The sequence below is a fragment of the Leptonychotes weddellii genome, chromosome 12, assembly GCF_054177405.1.
Source record: "Leptonychotes weddellii isolate Sample4059 chromosome 12, ASM5417740v2, whole genome shotgun sequence".
Taxonomy (NCBI): Eukaryota; Metazoa; Chordata; class Mammalia; order Carnivora; family Phocidae; genus Leptonychotes; species Leptonychotes weddellii.
Genome location: NC_138380.1, coordinates 68,366,154 through 68,380,758, shown reverse-complemented (window position 1 = coordinate 68,380,758; position 14,605 = coordinate 68,366,154). Strand labels below are relative to the sequence as shown.

Genomic DNA, 14,605 nt, shown 5'->3' with positions numbered 1-14,605 from the left:
CCTGGTTGATAATGATGTGATCTTATAGGTTTATTAGTTGTAACCAGTGTACCACTCTGGTGGGGGATGTTCATAATGAGGAGGCTCTGTACAGAGATACAGAAATCTTGGCACATTCTGTTCAGTTTTGCTGTGAACCTAAAACTACTTTAAAAAATAAAGTGTGTGAATACACAGAGAGAGAGTGGGAGAGAAGTATTAGCTTTCAGAATTTAAGGTTAATTAACAGATTAAGTATTACTTAACAGAATTTCCCTACCCAAATAGCTAATAAAATGATCAGAAAAAGAAAATATATGCCAAAAAATGCATCAACTGAAACCCAGCAACAAAAAAGAGCTGTAATGTATTTAGGGTAGTGTAAAACTAAAGAAAATTTTTTATTTTTTAAAGATTTATTTATTTGGGAGCAGAGGGGCAGAGGCAGAGGGAGAGAAAGAATCTCAAGCAGACCGCCCTGAGTGCAGAGCCCAATGTGGGGCTCCATCTCATGACCCTGAGGTCATGACCCTGAGATCATGACCCTGAGCCAAAGTCAAGAGTCAGACACTTAACTGACTGAGCCACCCAGGTGTCCCTTTAAAGAAACTTTTTTAAAACTTGAAGGACACACATTGTTTCTACCATAGCATCCTTCCCGCCCTCCCGTAGAAGCCATATGGTAAGGAAATCATACTTTGATACACTGATACAAGAGAGTGCCCTTGAGTTAAAAATTTCACAAACCAGCCAAATCAGCTAGCCCTCCTATGTATACAAAATTACTATTCTTTAAAAAAATCACCTAGGGGTGCCTGGGTGGCTCAGTCGTTAAGCATCTGCCTTCGGCTCAGGTCATGATCTCAGGGTCCTGGGATGGAGCCCCACATCGGGCTCCCTGCTCCGCAGGAAGCCTGCTTTTCCCTCTCCCGCTCCCCCTGCTTGTGTTCCCTCTCTCGCTGTCTCTCTCTGTCAAATACATAAATAAAAATCTTTAAAAAAAAATAAAATAAAATAAAAAAGGAAATAGTTACAATTGACTTTCTCCAGCCAGGTACTATGCTAAATGTTTTATAATCATTATCTCATTTAGGGGCACCTGGGTGGCTCAGTCGTTAAGCGTCTGCCTTCGGCTCAGGTCATGATCTCAGGGTCCTGGGATCGAGCCCTACATCAGGCTCCCTGCTCAGCGGGGAGCCTGCTTCTCCCTCTCCCACTCCCCCTGCTTGTGTTCCCTCTTTCACTGTGTCTCTGTCAAATAAATAAATAAAATCTTTAAAAAAAAAAAAAAGATTTTTGGCTGTTCAGGCTCCACTGAATTTCCATATGAATTTTAGAATCAACTTGTCATTTCTGAAAAAAAGGCAGAATTTTGATGGGGATGACACTGAATCTGTAGATTAATTTGGGAAATATTGCCATCTTAACAATATTGTCTTCTAATCCATGGAAAAATGGGATGTTTCCCCACTTATTTCAACCTTGAATTTTTTTCAAGAATAGTTTGTAGTTGTCAGTGTACAACTCTTGAACTTCTTTATTTGAATTTATTCCTAAGTATTTTATTTTTTAGATTCTATTGTTAATGAAATTGTTTTCTTAATTTCATGTTCCGGTCATTCATTGCTGCTTTTATTATTAGACTTTAAGCATAGGTTTAAAAAATTAATGTCACTCCTCTGTATATATAAGAAGGAAAAGAAAAGTGAATTCAATTGTAAAGAACTTCATATTCAGAGTCAGTCTCTTCTGAATCATTTCATCAAAAGACATTGGCTGTGTCTGCTTACAGTATATCATTGTCTGTGCCGACAGCGAACCATTTCCTAAAACCATCCTCTGCTGATACAGGGATTTTCTCTCAAGTTACCAAGTGTCCTGCACATTTTTACGTGAGCACTTTCTACTCGCCTTACAGTTTCATTTTCTTCCTCAAATCAAACACTTCTAGAAGTTAAAAAGCTTCTCTTCAAAGGCCGCAGGAATTCCATGACAAATTGAGGTTTCACATCTTAACAGAAATCCTGCATGGTGCATGAATCAGTCATACCAACTGCTTGTTGCTTTAAAATTTTTTATCTAGTCTAAGGAATGTGTTCTGCTTCCATTTGTGCACTGGGCGCATGATACGCAGTCCTTTTGCGGATGTTGCCAAGCTTCATCTACTTGTAGGGTTTTTCCTAAGTGCTTTGTTTTACCAGGAAGTGTGTGAACTGCAGTAATTCTTGTTATGGGTATTTGCTTCAGTGAAATTGACATTCTACTATCTGTTTTCATGCTTTTCTATGAACAAACAACTATTAATTTTAAAGGAAAATTATAATTTTTGAAGGCATTTTAAGCAGTATATAAATATGAGTCACTGAGTTGAAGAGATACCCATATGGACACCTGGGCCCAGTTCATACATGGACACGCCACAACAATGGGGAGGGTACTGCCTCCTTGCCGGCCACGAGTACCACACGCAGTGGCTCCAGTGGTTTGAAATTTTATTGCACAGAATGATGACCACCCCTTTTCTTGACCTTTGATCACAAAAAGGTAACCTGTTGCTTACGTAACAGGTTAATAGAACATTTTCCCCATGTTTATGGGTTTACGCTAGTGGCTTAAGAATCTCTAGTAATTCCTTAAAATTTGGATACAGTTTACTGCCTCTTCGCTTCCTCATTGACCCCTTCCTCCCCATTCAGACTTCCTTATTGGGTTGGTGATCTCACCTTTACTTAATTGTTCTTACTGCACTTTATTATAATTTTCTGTTTGTAGACATCTGTTTCTACCTTACATTAAGTTCCCTGTAGGCAAGAAGTAGTTCTTAACTTTTTATTTTTTATCATGATGTCTGGCATTGTGCCGAATGAATGACTTCTAACTTAGTAACATTTGTAGCAGTGCCATTTGAAGACTTGTAGAGTCCAGACTCTATGTCAATAAATTTAAAACAAAACGCATCTTTCTTGCTATAAAACAAAAATCTAGGGGCACCTGGGTGGCTCAGTTGGTTAAACATCTGCCTTTGGCTCAGGTCATGATCCCAGGGTGCTGGGATCAAGCCCCACGTTGGGCTTCCTACTCAGTGGGGAGCCTGCTTCTCCCTCTCCTTCTCACCCAGCTCATACTGTCTCTTTCAAATAAATAAATCTTTAAAAAAAAAATCTGTTTGCTGCTTCTTATGACTAATTTCCCTCTGCTAGGAACTACCACTTTTCCATTTATCTAAGCTAGAAAATTTTAGTTATCCTTGACTAGTTCTTTGCTCCTGTACCAAAAAATTGCTTTTAAAATATCAATACTGATTTTGACATACTTATTTTTAATCCATTGATAATTTTGTGTTTATGTATACGCATACATGCGTGAGTTACTGCTGACATCACAACAATATTCAAGAATATTTTGGAGTAACCTCTCATTCTCTGCTTTAACACCTATCTCCTTTTGCTTATTTCCTTTTTATATTTATTTCCTTTTATAGTTGCATGGCTGCAATCACAATTAACATAACCATCTTGGAGTCCTCTGCGCATTTTTCCCTTTTATATTTAAATGAAGGCTTACAGTGAAGTCTCTCTTGGCTTCCTTGAGGGTACCACACTGCCCAGCACGTTCCACAGTGACAGTATTTTCAGAGGCCAGCCTCGAGTCTTTGAAGGCCGGCTTTTTTTTTTTTTTTTTGTTTAGAAAAAAATTTATTTGAACATATGAAAGGAAAATTTAGACCCCAATAAAACAGAGGAGCTCTTGGGCCGGACGGGCGGTCCTCGAGTGGCCCCCTGCCCTGCTCCCTGCCCGGCCCACGCCGGGCCCCATTTTTTTGTTTTTTTTAAAGATTTTATTTATTTATTTGACAGAGACACAGGCAGAGCAGGAACACAAGCAGGGGGAGCGGGAGAGGGAGAAGCAGGCTCCCCACTGAGCAGGGAGCCTGACGCGGGGCTCGATCCCAAGACCCGAGGATCATGACCTGAGCCGAAGGCAGATGCTTAATGACTGAGCCACCCAGGCGCCCCATGGCTGGCTTTTGTAGGTAGATCCATCCCTATGCCCCAGTGCTTTCCTGGATATGCCCCCCTCAGCTCTGCTCTATGGTGTGTTTCCCTGAGGCACAACTGAAGACTTCATGTACTTTTGTCTTTTTCCCCCACTCCACCTTTTTTTGATAAGTTCAAATCTACAGAAAAGTTGAAAGAACAGAAGAATGAACACCCTGTGTGTTTTACCACTGCATACCAACTGTTACTGTTTTGCCACACTTGCATGTGTCTTGTGGGCATATGCTCCCTTCATTTACTCATGTGTCTTCCTTTCCTGTCACGCTCAGCCATTTGAACGTAAATTGCAGGTTTCATAAACTTCATCTGTAAATACAGCAGCATGTATCTCCTAGGGATGAGGAATGTCTTCTTAAAAAGCTAAACCATATGACCCTTAGGAAATTTAACATCAGTACAATACTACCTGATAATTTGTTAATATTCATATCTCAGCTTGTCCAGTAATAGCCTTTAAAAGCCTTTTTTGTTCGTTCAGGATCCAGTCAAGGATCACATATTACATTTACTTTTCAGTCTCTCTGGGGTCCTTTCATCTAGCAGAGTACTTTCCTTTTTCTCTCACATACATTTATATATTTGAAGAGTCCAAGCCAGTTGTTTTGTTAAACGTTCAAAAATTTAGATTTGTCTTATGTTATTATCATATTCAGGTTAAACATATTTGCAGTATGTAAATAATGCGTCTTTGTCAGCACATCTTATCAGGAGGTCACTGTCCTTTTTGCATTGAGAGACCCTTAAAGATGACTCCTGTGTCCTTTTGACACTCTATTAGTTTGTGATAGCTTCTTTGCTTTGTGGTACAAAAGATGTTTTGGGTTACTTTGGTATATTTCATGCCCACACCCAGGATCAGCTATTTCTTCAAGTCCTACTTCCTTATACTGGGAAATGTTAGAGACCGTAGTTTAGGCTTAGAGGGGTGCCTCTTGTTACTGGAATGGTCATTGTTTCTAGCCTGTGGAAGAGTTAGGAATTTTTTTTAAAGGAAAATATACTTTAAATTTATTTTACAATTCAAATTTAAGACTCAGGGTTTCTATGTACTTGATTTTATATTTTGATATCTTATGATGACACTACTGATTCCTCATTTATATGAACATAATCACTTATTTACTATTTCCTACTATATTAATTTCAAAATAACAGTATATTACTAAAATACAGTAACTCAAAATAGCTTAGGATTTCTCATTATTTTATCTTGAGAATATATGCCAGAGTCAAATTACTGTGCTTAAAGTTCATCTCAATTCTGTTTACTTCCACTATCATAGTTAACCAGTTTGTGTGTGTGTGTTTTAAGATTTTATTTATTTAACAGAGAGAGAGACATCAAGAGAGGGAACACAAGCAGGGGGAGTGGGAGAGGGAGAAGCAGGCTTCCTGCTGAGCAGGGAGCCTGATGCAGGGCTTGAGCCCAGGACCCCGGGACCATGACCTGAGCCGAAGGCAGATGCTTAACGACTGAGCCACCCAGGCGCCCCAGAGTTAACCAGTTTTATTAGTTTTTAAATTATCTATTTATTTTTTAAATACAAGTAAATTCAGGGCGCCTGGGTGGCTCGGTTGAGCGACTGCCTTCGGCTCAGGTCATGATCCTGGAGTCCCGGGATCGAGTCCCACATCGGGCTCCCTGCTCGGCGGGGAGTCTGCTTCTCCCTCTGATCCTCCTCCCTCTCATGCTCTCTGTCTCATTCTCTCTGTCTCAAATAAATAAATAAAATCTTAAAAAATAAATAAATAAATAAATACAAGTAAATTCAAATAATTTATGTCCCCCTCTTCTAGATAAAAGGCAACATGCTATACCTTATTCTGCACTTTGTTTTCACTTGACAGTGAAATTTCCAGATATTCTAGAAATACCTAGAGGTACATAGAGATCCTTCTGATCCCTTTTACAGCCCTATATAGTACCTCATTGTGTAACTGTGTTAGACATTTAGATTGTTTCGTCTTGTGCATTACTGTATGATAATCTTTATATTAAAAAATGTTCTCTAAGTATATATTCCCAAAGAATTGCAAACAAGACTCAAACGGATACTTGTGTGTGTGTTTGCAGCAGCATTATTTACAGTACTAAGGTAGACACAACCCAAGTGTCCACGCAGATGAATGGATAAACAGAAAGTAGTGTATACACACAGTGGGATACTATTCAGCCATAAAAAAGGAATGAAGTTCTGATACATACTACATGGATGAACCTTAGAAAACATGCTAAGGGAAATAAAGCCAGACACAAAAGGGCACAAATATTATACGATTCCACTTGTAAGAACGATGTATGGTAGGCAGATTCACTGACAGAAAGTAGATTAGTTTCCAGAGACCTGGGGGTAAGGGGACAACAGAGAGTTATTGCTTAAATTGATAGAAAATTTGGGGTGATGACAGTTTTTGGAAATAGTGGTGATGGTTGCACAATACTGTGGATGTAATTAATGCCACTGAATTGTACACTTAAAGTAGAAATTTGGAAAGACTATCTAAAGCAGTTGAGTTCCAGGAGCATTTAACAAGAACTCCAGAAAGTTAATTCTGGCCTGAAATGTCTCTAAGCTTAAAGATTAAAAGGGTCCTTGAAACATCTAAATGTTTTGACCCCGAAATAACACAGTAAACATTTTAAATTGGAAATTAACAATTCCTCTTCCATATTTTTTCTAACCTTGTTATATTTTCCTGTATTGTATTTGTCACCAAAACTATGAAGTTAACATAGCTAGTCATCTTAGGATTTTACAAAGGAAAGGATAGGCTTAGAGAAGATGCCTTTCCTAACTAAGGTCATACAGCTAAAAGGGACATAGGAGCTCTCCTGGGTCCCAGTACAGTTCTTACTGAATCATGACTCGTTAATTACATAATTATTTAATGAGCATCTCTTGTGTGCTAGGCACTGGGAATATAACAACACAACAGATTCCACGTCCTTTCTCAGTGTATAGTTTAGAAGAAAAGAGAGCCTGGCAATTATCATACAGTGTAACTAGGTGGGTTAGAGTTCACAGGACTATGGGAACACTTCAGAGGGGCCATTTGAAACAACAGATAGCATTCAGAAACACCTGCTGTCTGGTTCACTTTATACTTCAGTAACTGTGTAAGTAAAACTTAAGCTTTTTATCTACTTTGGGAACCTGCTAATTTTCAAAGACCTCAGCCATTCACAGCCTCAAACCAGCCACTTCTAGCTGGTATTTGCAAACTTAACCAGCTCTGGAAAGAACTCATGTTTTCCAGCTGTGAAAACAGATCTGCCAGTCTTCCTTCATGGGCGAACCGAAGTCCAGGACATGACAGAGTTCCTGATGCAAGGTAGCTGCCGAGTAAATGTTCAGTGAGTGAGCTGAAGCTCTCCCAATGCAGCTCCTCCTGAACTGAACCAGTTTTGTTTCTGCTGCATTACTTAACCTACATAGGATTTCCTGGTATTTCTGTGGCCTGGGCATTGGTACTGTTAGTTTATTATCCTTTAGTAACTGAACATGAACATTCTGGAAAAAAAAGTTTTATTTTTGTCCTAAAACATGGTATCTCAAACTTCCGTATCTAGAACTGTTACGAGGAGCACACATACTCCTCTGGTAATGTTTTTTGAAGGGTGACACTGAAGCTACAGAAATACATAATTAGGTATGTTCGCAGTATTTTGTGACGTTATGTAAGTTTTTAGTTTTATAGGATCTTTTGGTATCATTCTTCAAGGGCACTTAAATATTTGTTATTTTATCTTAACTTTCAGGTAAAGAAGACACTCCCTCATTACTCGGTCTCTGTGGATCTCTAACTTCAGTGGCAAGTTACAAATCTCTAACAAGTCTCAAATCTAATGACTACCTTGCAAGTCCCACAACAGAGATGACGAGTCCAGGCTTAACTCCATCCTGAAGAATTTTATGTCAGAGCCAGAAGTTTTTATGTTGCAAATGTTCTATTTACATAAGTTTGACTGCTGGGAAAACCTTTGGAATTTTATATTGTTCTGGCATATGTCTGGAATTCTATTGCTTCTATTAGAGAATTCAGTCCACTCCACGTGCCCTTCTGAGTGAAAATGATCCTGCCATTTTAAGATTCTTATATTTGTCACTGAGGAAGTTTAAAAATGGATATGCTTAAAAAACTTTCAAATATCCTCTAAATTAATAATCCATTGCAAATTGTGATGTATATTTATTATTCAGCTGATTTCATATATTTAAATGTACCATATAGAGATGGAGTTCAAGGTTTTTTTCCAGAGACATAAGCTAAGTATTTTCTTTTACTCTTTTATTCAAAGATTACATTTTCTAAAAATGACTTGTTAATTTCATTTTTCATTCATTTCTTCCTAGGTTCTGATGTTTAAATAACTTGTTTTTCATATGAGGAGGAGGTTCTCAGCTGGTTTCATAGTGGCTTACTCAGTTTTTCTTTATTATAATAGTTATCATTTGGTACAACATTGCATTAACATTTTATAAATTTTGTAGGAATGTGTCTTTAGGCCATTACTAAATTTGTCAGGGTCATAGGGAAAGTATTTTACACCATTTTGGTAAAATGAATAAATTGTTTTCCCAAGATTTTCTTAAAGTGTTATTTTAAAAATATCAAATATTCCTCAGTAGTTGGAAACATTTAAAAACGTAGAACAGATGTTGGAAAGTATTTTATTAGGAAAGATTCCAAGTTCATTTAAGGATTTGAGAACCTTCAACTAAGGATCAGTGGAGTCTCACCATACTCAACAATATGTCTGACATACAGTGCTGTTTTGTTCTCCCTTGTGCGCGGCAATGAATCATGCCATGTTAATGTTAAAAACTGATGTAATGTTCGAAATCCCTACACATCTACAGGTAAAAAAAAATTAGTTTTCTTTTTAAAAAAGTTATGCGCTATAAAACCTTTTTGCAGTTTTTGGAACTATGTATTTCATCCATCAAAATCCAACCATATTGAAAGAGAAAATGTATGAAGTGTATTTTCTAATAGTGCTATGAGGAAAATATGATCAGTTGTGCCAAAGAAGTTTTATACATTGTTTACATGAAGAGGACACAATATTTAATGGGACTTCATATGCTATTTTTGTTTATTAATAAAACATTCAAACTCAGTAGCTTGGACATGTAGGAACAGTGTTCCCCCTACAACAATTTATTTTATTCAGAGGAGGCAAGAGCGCTGAACTTATTACATAATTCTTTGTATTAGAAATGTAGGAGTGTGGTGGTTCTCTGCAATATTTAGAGCTTTATTCTCATAATTAGGGATTTAAGATAATAGATAATAATTAGGCCAGTCTTATATGCAAGACAGTTCAAACAAAGTCATTTAAGGGACAAAGGCCTGGAAGCCATTAAAATAAGTTATTCTAGATGTACCAGAACATACTCAGAGCTTTATTCCTTTAGCTTAAGGCTTTAGTACTTGTAAAAATGCAAATATTCTTGAAAAATGGTACCTTTAACAATTTACTGATACCTACTCTTAATTCTGTATACTTTCTTATGAGTGAGGTATCCAAAGCAATTTTTAATGAGCATGGGGATGGAAGGAAGATACAAAGTGAGGACAGTGGAAACCTTGGGAGGAGGGAGTAGGAAGTGGCTAAGGAGGGGAACTTGAAAATTTTTAGGTTGGCCTTAAGCAATTGCTGCTTTCCTAAAAAACGATCAGAATGTTTAAAATGCTTTATCATTCATGGTCCACTCTCAACTGACATTTATTTTCCTCAGTAATTAAAAAAAATCATTGTTAAATTTCTTCCATACATTTTTATAATATAGGAAGGAAATTCAAGATTCCATAATTGATAACATTTGCCAGATTTGTCTAATGCATACAGTAACTTGTGCATCTTAACATGCTGCTAAATGCAGATTTAAACATGACATCTGAGGATCATGACTTTTCCTCCTTTCTTGGAGCTCTTGGTATAAAATTCATCTGCTAATGTGAATTCAGGTTTCTAATACATTTCATTTCACACTAGTTATACATGTAGTTAATGTTTGCATGAGGAAACAATGTATGTCTCAATCTTTAATTTTAGATGGTAGTGTTTACTGTTTACACACCCTACCCAAAACAGAATGCTGAATTATATGCTAATACTTCCATGTGTATTTTGTTGCCTTGATGTACTATATTTGTTGCATGTATATTAAACGTTTTGTACCATGCATTAGTGCTTATATTTTTACCTTCAAGACAAGTTACTGGATTCAAGCTGTACACTGAACTTTTTGTTTTAGCAAATATGGTAAATGTATATTACTCAACACCTAAAATACTAATATGACAAAAGGTTTTGGACAAATCTTTATTTCAACTCAAATACCCTTTTATTTAAAAAAAAATTACATGATCTGCTTTATAATACACAGTTATCTGTTGAAGTTGTACAATACAGTAGTGATTTTGGTAGTTGCTAACATAATTATATAAGAGCCATGTTTGTTTTCTCACCTATAAAATGGAAACATCATCTTCTTCTCAGAACCTATGATGGCATCAAGATGATGTCAGCATTAAATGAAATTATATAAACTAAGTTTTTATTTAAGTCGTATTTATTAGATTTACACACAAGTTTTCAAGTGGTTAAAAGTGTGTCTCAAATTTACAACTTAGGGAAATTCTTGGTCAAAGTTCCTACCGTAATGTTGGATTCCCTCTGAAATGTCACACAAGTGCTTTGAACATCAGGGCTCTTAAGTATTTTTTAATTGGTTTCCTTTGTTCTTCTGGAAGCAAAGTAATTTTTATTTTTTAGCATTAGTTCTTTTTAACTGATGATAGGAAGGGGCAGATAAAAATTATATCAATGTTATTATGGTCCTTTTTCAAAGTCTATTCTGGTACAAACCAATCCTTACTATATAAGTCCCCATTTTCTATAGTGCTGATGATTTCTCTAAAACCCAACTGAAGCCAAAGTTTCACTACATAAGACTCAGCCTTACTACATGTGACACATTCTGGTGTGTGCTGTGCTGTGCTAAACTATGCTACCCTCTTTTCTTTTCAGTTAAAATAATTGCTGGTCTTGGGGGAAAAGAACAAAAAACAAAACCACCAAACCCAACTCTATAATTCTTAGACCTGTGCCAAAAATGCTTGGTTTCCAGTTGCCTTCCTGTTTTTCCTTCCATGGGACTAACTTCCGTTGCCTGACTGAGACTCCCCTGTCCAGGTACGTTTAATTGTCTTTATCTTAGGAGCATTTCCTGACATTCCCCACAAGCTCAGTGGAGAATCCCTGAGCGCTCCCAGCACTCCCTCTGCAGCCCTCTGTCAATCACAGCTCCGCCAACTTTATAGCCAGTGAGTATCTGAAGCACTTCCTATCTCCAGTGCTTCTTAAACTTGAGCTGGCCACGGAAAAGATCGGAGATGTCAAATGATAGGTTAAAATTTATTTAAAAAGTTTATTTTGGAAAAAAAATTAAAACCTGATATACTAAACTTTCCCATATCCCTGGAATTCATGCTCCAGAAAGAGGGAAGAATTTAAAGGAGTCATGTGATTAAATAAGCATAGTGAATAGTTTCCTAGAAATAAAAAATTTATTTTAACTTCATATCTACTTGTTCAAAAAGTCAAATGTGTATTATACGGAAGGTGGCAAACATGTAAAACTTGCATTTCTTTTTTAAAAATATACACATAAGGAAGTAAATGTATTTGTTAGAAAATTTCACGCAGATCGAAACTATCTGCTTCCAGAAACATGACCAAGAATATAATTTCTAGCCAAGTGCTTTTCAGTTGCTACTATTTTTTTTGTTTAAATAAAGCATTAATGCTTCTTTACCACTTAAGTATAAAGAAAGCTTCAATTCACCCTTTTCATCCAGATACATGGCTGTAATATGTACTAGAAAAGCTACTAGGGAATTAGATTTGTTTATTTTAGGCATAAATGGTAAGAATTTTCCATAAGTGCAGTCCGTTTTGGGGGTGGGAGGGTGATGGGGATTTCCCTACTGGTTATTTCTATTAAGTTGAAATATGTGACTGCTTCTTAATAATTATAAATTTAAATTTTTCTCTTTTCTACCAGTTACCAAAAAGAAGCATAACAGAACAAAGGTAAATTTAAATTTAATACTGTTAAACAGCAGTGTTCAAGATAAACTTTCTTATATAAAATACAGCATTAACATAATGATTTTATATGAAAATATTTAGCTTGAAGCACAGTGATAATTTTAAGAAAGCATAAACATTAATGATTTTATAGATATGTGTGTTAAAAATTTAAGGTAAATCAACACAGGATAAAGTAAACACAAAAGATTACATACAAACCCTATATAGTTTATTTCTGACGAAACATATGAACTCTTTTCTACTAAAATACAAAATACATAATTCCTCTACCAACACTAGAGATCTGTCACCTAACTATATTACTCTATTTTAGGGAAAAAAAACAACAACTTCACATTGTCATAGCATACACACAGACTGCAATAAAGTGCTTTTTCTTATAGGATATAGATCCTGAGAAAATAAATCAAAAACAAAAATAACAGAACATTTCCGTCCGTCCAGCATAGTCCTGTTTCATTCCTACAGCCACGAGCTACATTACTGAGCCATTAGCCTGTAGTGAATAAAGCTGTTTCTTCAAGGAAACAGCGGCCTCTTTAGTCTCTTGATGTAGCATACTAACATGAGATGTGTACAATCAAGGGACATTGTGGAAGTACTTGTGGCTTATCTTGTGTTAATCTCAGTGTTGTTAGAAGAAGACAATACGTGTGACCTCGAGAGCTCCACAAACAGTGATATCTGGATTCCAAGACGGCTGAAACCAGGGCCCTTCCCAGGCTGAAACGTTCTTTTTACCACTCTAAATATATGCACACCCAAGATTCACTGTGCCAAACATTTAACGCAATCAGTAAAGACTCCTTCTCTCTTGTAGAAACAGTAGATAATACAGCGTCTTTAGTCACCAAAAATATCTTTATCACATAAACAGTTATATTCTGGTTCATAAAGATAAAACAGCCATACCTTTAGGCAGAGAAATCCTAATACTGGTGAAGCCTTATCACAGCAAGAGGAGGTGTAAAATAAAACAAAAAACTAATGCATTTGAATTAAAGAAAATCTAATAGGTAATTAGATAAATGCGAATAATGTTATTTAAAGACTGCCATCTATTATCTACTTTGTTGGAATACTTAAATATCTATGTGCATGATTTAAGTGTGTGTTAGAGACAGGCATTTTTCTTCTAGACTCTGAACATCATTCAACACACAATTCAAAATGTTCTGATACATCTGACACATTCCCAATGATGTTATACCGAAATCTATAATATCAAACTCTCAGAGATTATCACTTTCAGTGCTAAGGAATAATTTTTCTTTTCTTTACAGGAACATTTAATGGTGTGACTTCTGGAGTATCTTTTTCAATATCTCAAAAATCAGACTAACAATTTATTTTAAAATTAGGGTTATGATTCAGAGGCAAAGTAGAAATTACTGCTCATTTAAATTATAAGAAAGAAATATATAAAATAATTTTAAGATAATGGTGAAAGAGTTCTTGCCTAAGAGTCTCCATCTTATTATTTGGCTTTGGTTGTTAATTCAAGTTGAAACAGCATCACTAGTATTGTTGTCTTCGAGCATTTTGCTTTTGGAAAAAAGCCTTCCCAAATTCATAGGTACTGATCATAATAGCACAAGCAGGAGCAATTTTAATTAAACGGGGAATGAGGCCTGAAAAGAGAATAGAAAAAAAATCAGAACAAATTTTACCTTATGTTTAAAAAATGTAATTTTTTAAAAAGATTTTATTTATTAGACAGCGAGACAGAACGCGCACGCATCAGCAGAGGGAGAAGCAGAGAGAGAGGGAGAAGCAGACTCCCGGCTGAGCAGGGAGCCCGACGCCAGGCTCCGTCCTGGAACTCCAGGATCATGACCTGAGCTGAAGGCTTAACTGACTGAGCCACCCAGGTGTCCCTAAGATGTTTGCTTTCATATCATAAATGTGGTATGTTTTCATAAATGGGGAATGTTTTGAATAATTTCCTGCTTAAAGTTAATTCAGGAAGATGACAGATGTAAAAGTAACCATTTTATTCAACAATTTGGTAAAGCACGTATTTTTACCTGTAAATAATCCTGCAAATCCATTCTTAGCAACAATGTTCTTCATGATAGTCCAGGTTGACATAGGCAAAGGCATAGAAACTAAATGTTAAAGAAATGATACATTATAAATTATCACTTAATAACTTCTAATACACATAAAAATGTTTATGACTTTGGGCGTGTATAATCATTATAATAAGAACAGATCTATTCACCTAAAATTTACCCAAAATTTTATTTCTAACAATTGGATTCATTAAAAAGAAGAATTAGAAAAAGGTCTTAACTTTAAGGTGTATACAACTGGATATAATCAAGGACAAATATGCAGATGGATTCTCTGAATTAAGTTTCTTAAGCTTGGTGGTGGGTAGTATCCTTTATACGTATTTCCATGCCTTAAAATGAAAAATTTAAAAGATGTGTAGAAATTT

General features: G+C 36.1%; 2 protein-coding genes across 6 annotated transcripts in view; one reads left to right on the top strand and one right to left on the bottom strand.

Annotated features, from left to right (window-relative positions):
* RUNDC3B (RUN domain containing 3B) overlaps positions 1–11,521 on the top strand; it is a 114,664-nt gene extending 103,143 nt beyond the window's left edge. The window contains exon 11 of the mRNA XM_081799700.1: positions 7,798–11,521. Coding sequence (XP_081655826.1) covers positions 7,798–7,943 — 146 coding nt within the window. The 3' untranslated portion in view covers positions 7,944–11,521. The remainder of the gene's footprint in view (positions 1–7,797) is intronic.
* An 827-nt stretch (positions 11,522–12,348) lies between these two features.
* SLC25A40 (solute carrier family 25 member 40) overlaps positions 12,349–14,605 on the bottom strand; it is a 51,973-nt gene continuing 49,716 nt past the window's right edge. For 4 of the 5 annotated variants that reach the window (XM_081800603.1, XM_081800605.1, XM_081800602.1 and 1 more), the window contains 2 exons: positions 14,190–14,270; positions 12,349–13,793 (listed from right to left, as the gene is read on the bottom strand). In XM_081800603.1, coding sequence (XP_081656729.1) covers positions 13,681–13,793; positions 14,190–14,270 — 194 coding nt within the window. In that variant the 3' untranslated portion in view covers positions 12,349–13,680. Of the gene's footprint in view, positions 13,794–14,189; positions 14,271–14,302; positions 14,570–14,605 lie in introns of those variants that run through there. The other variant, XM_081800606.1, reaches the window with a different exon arrangement.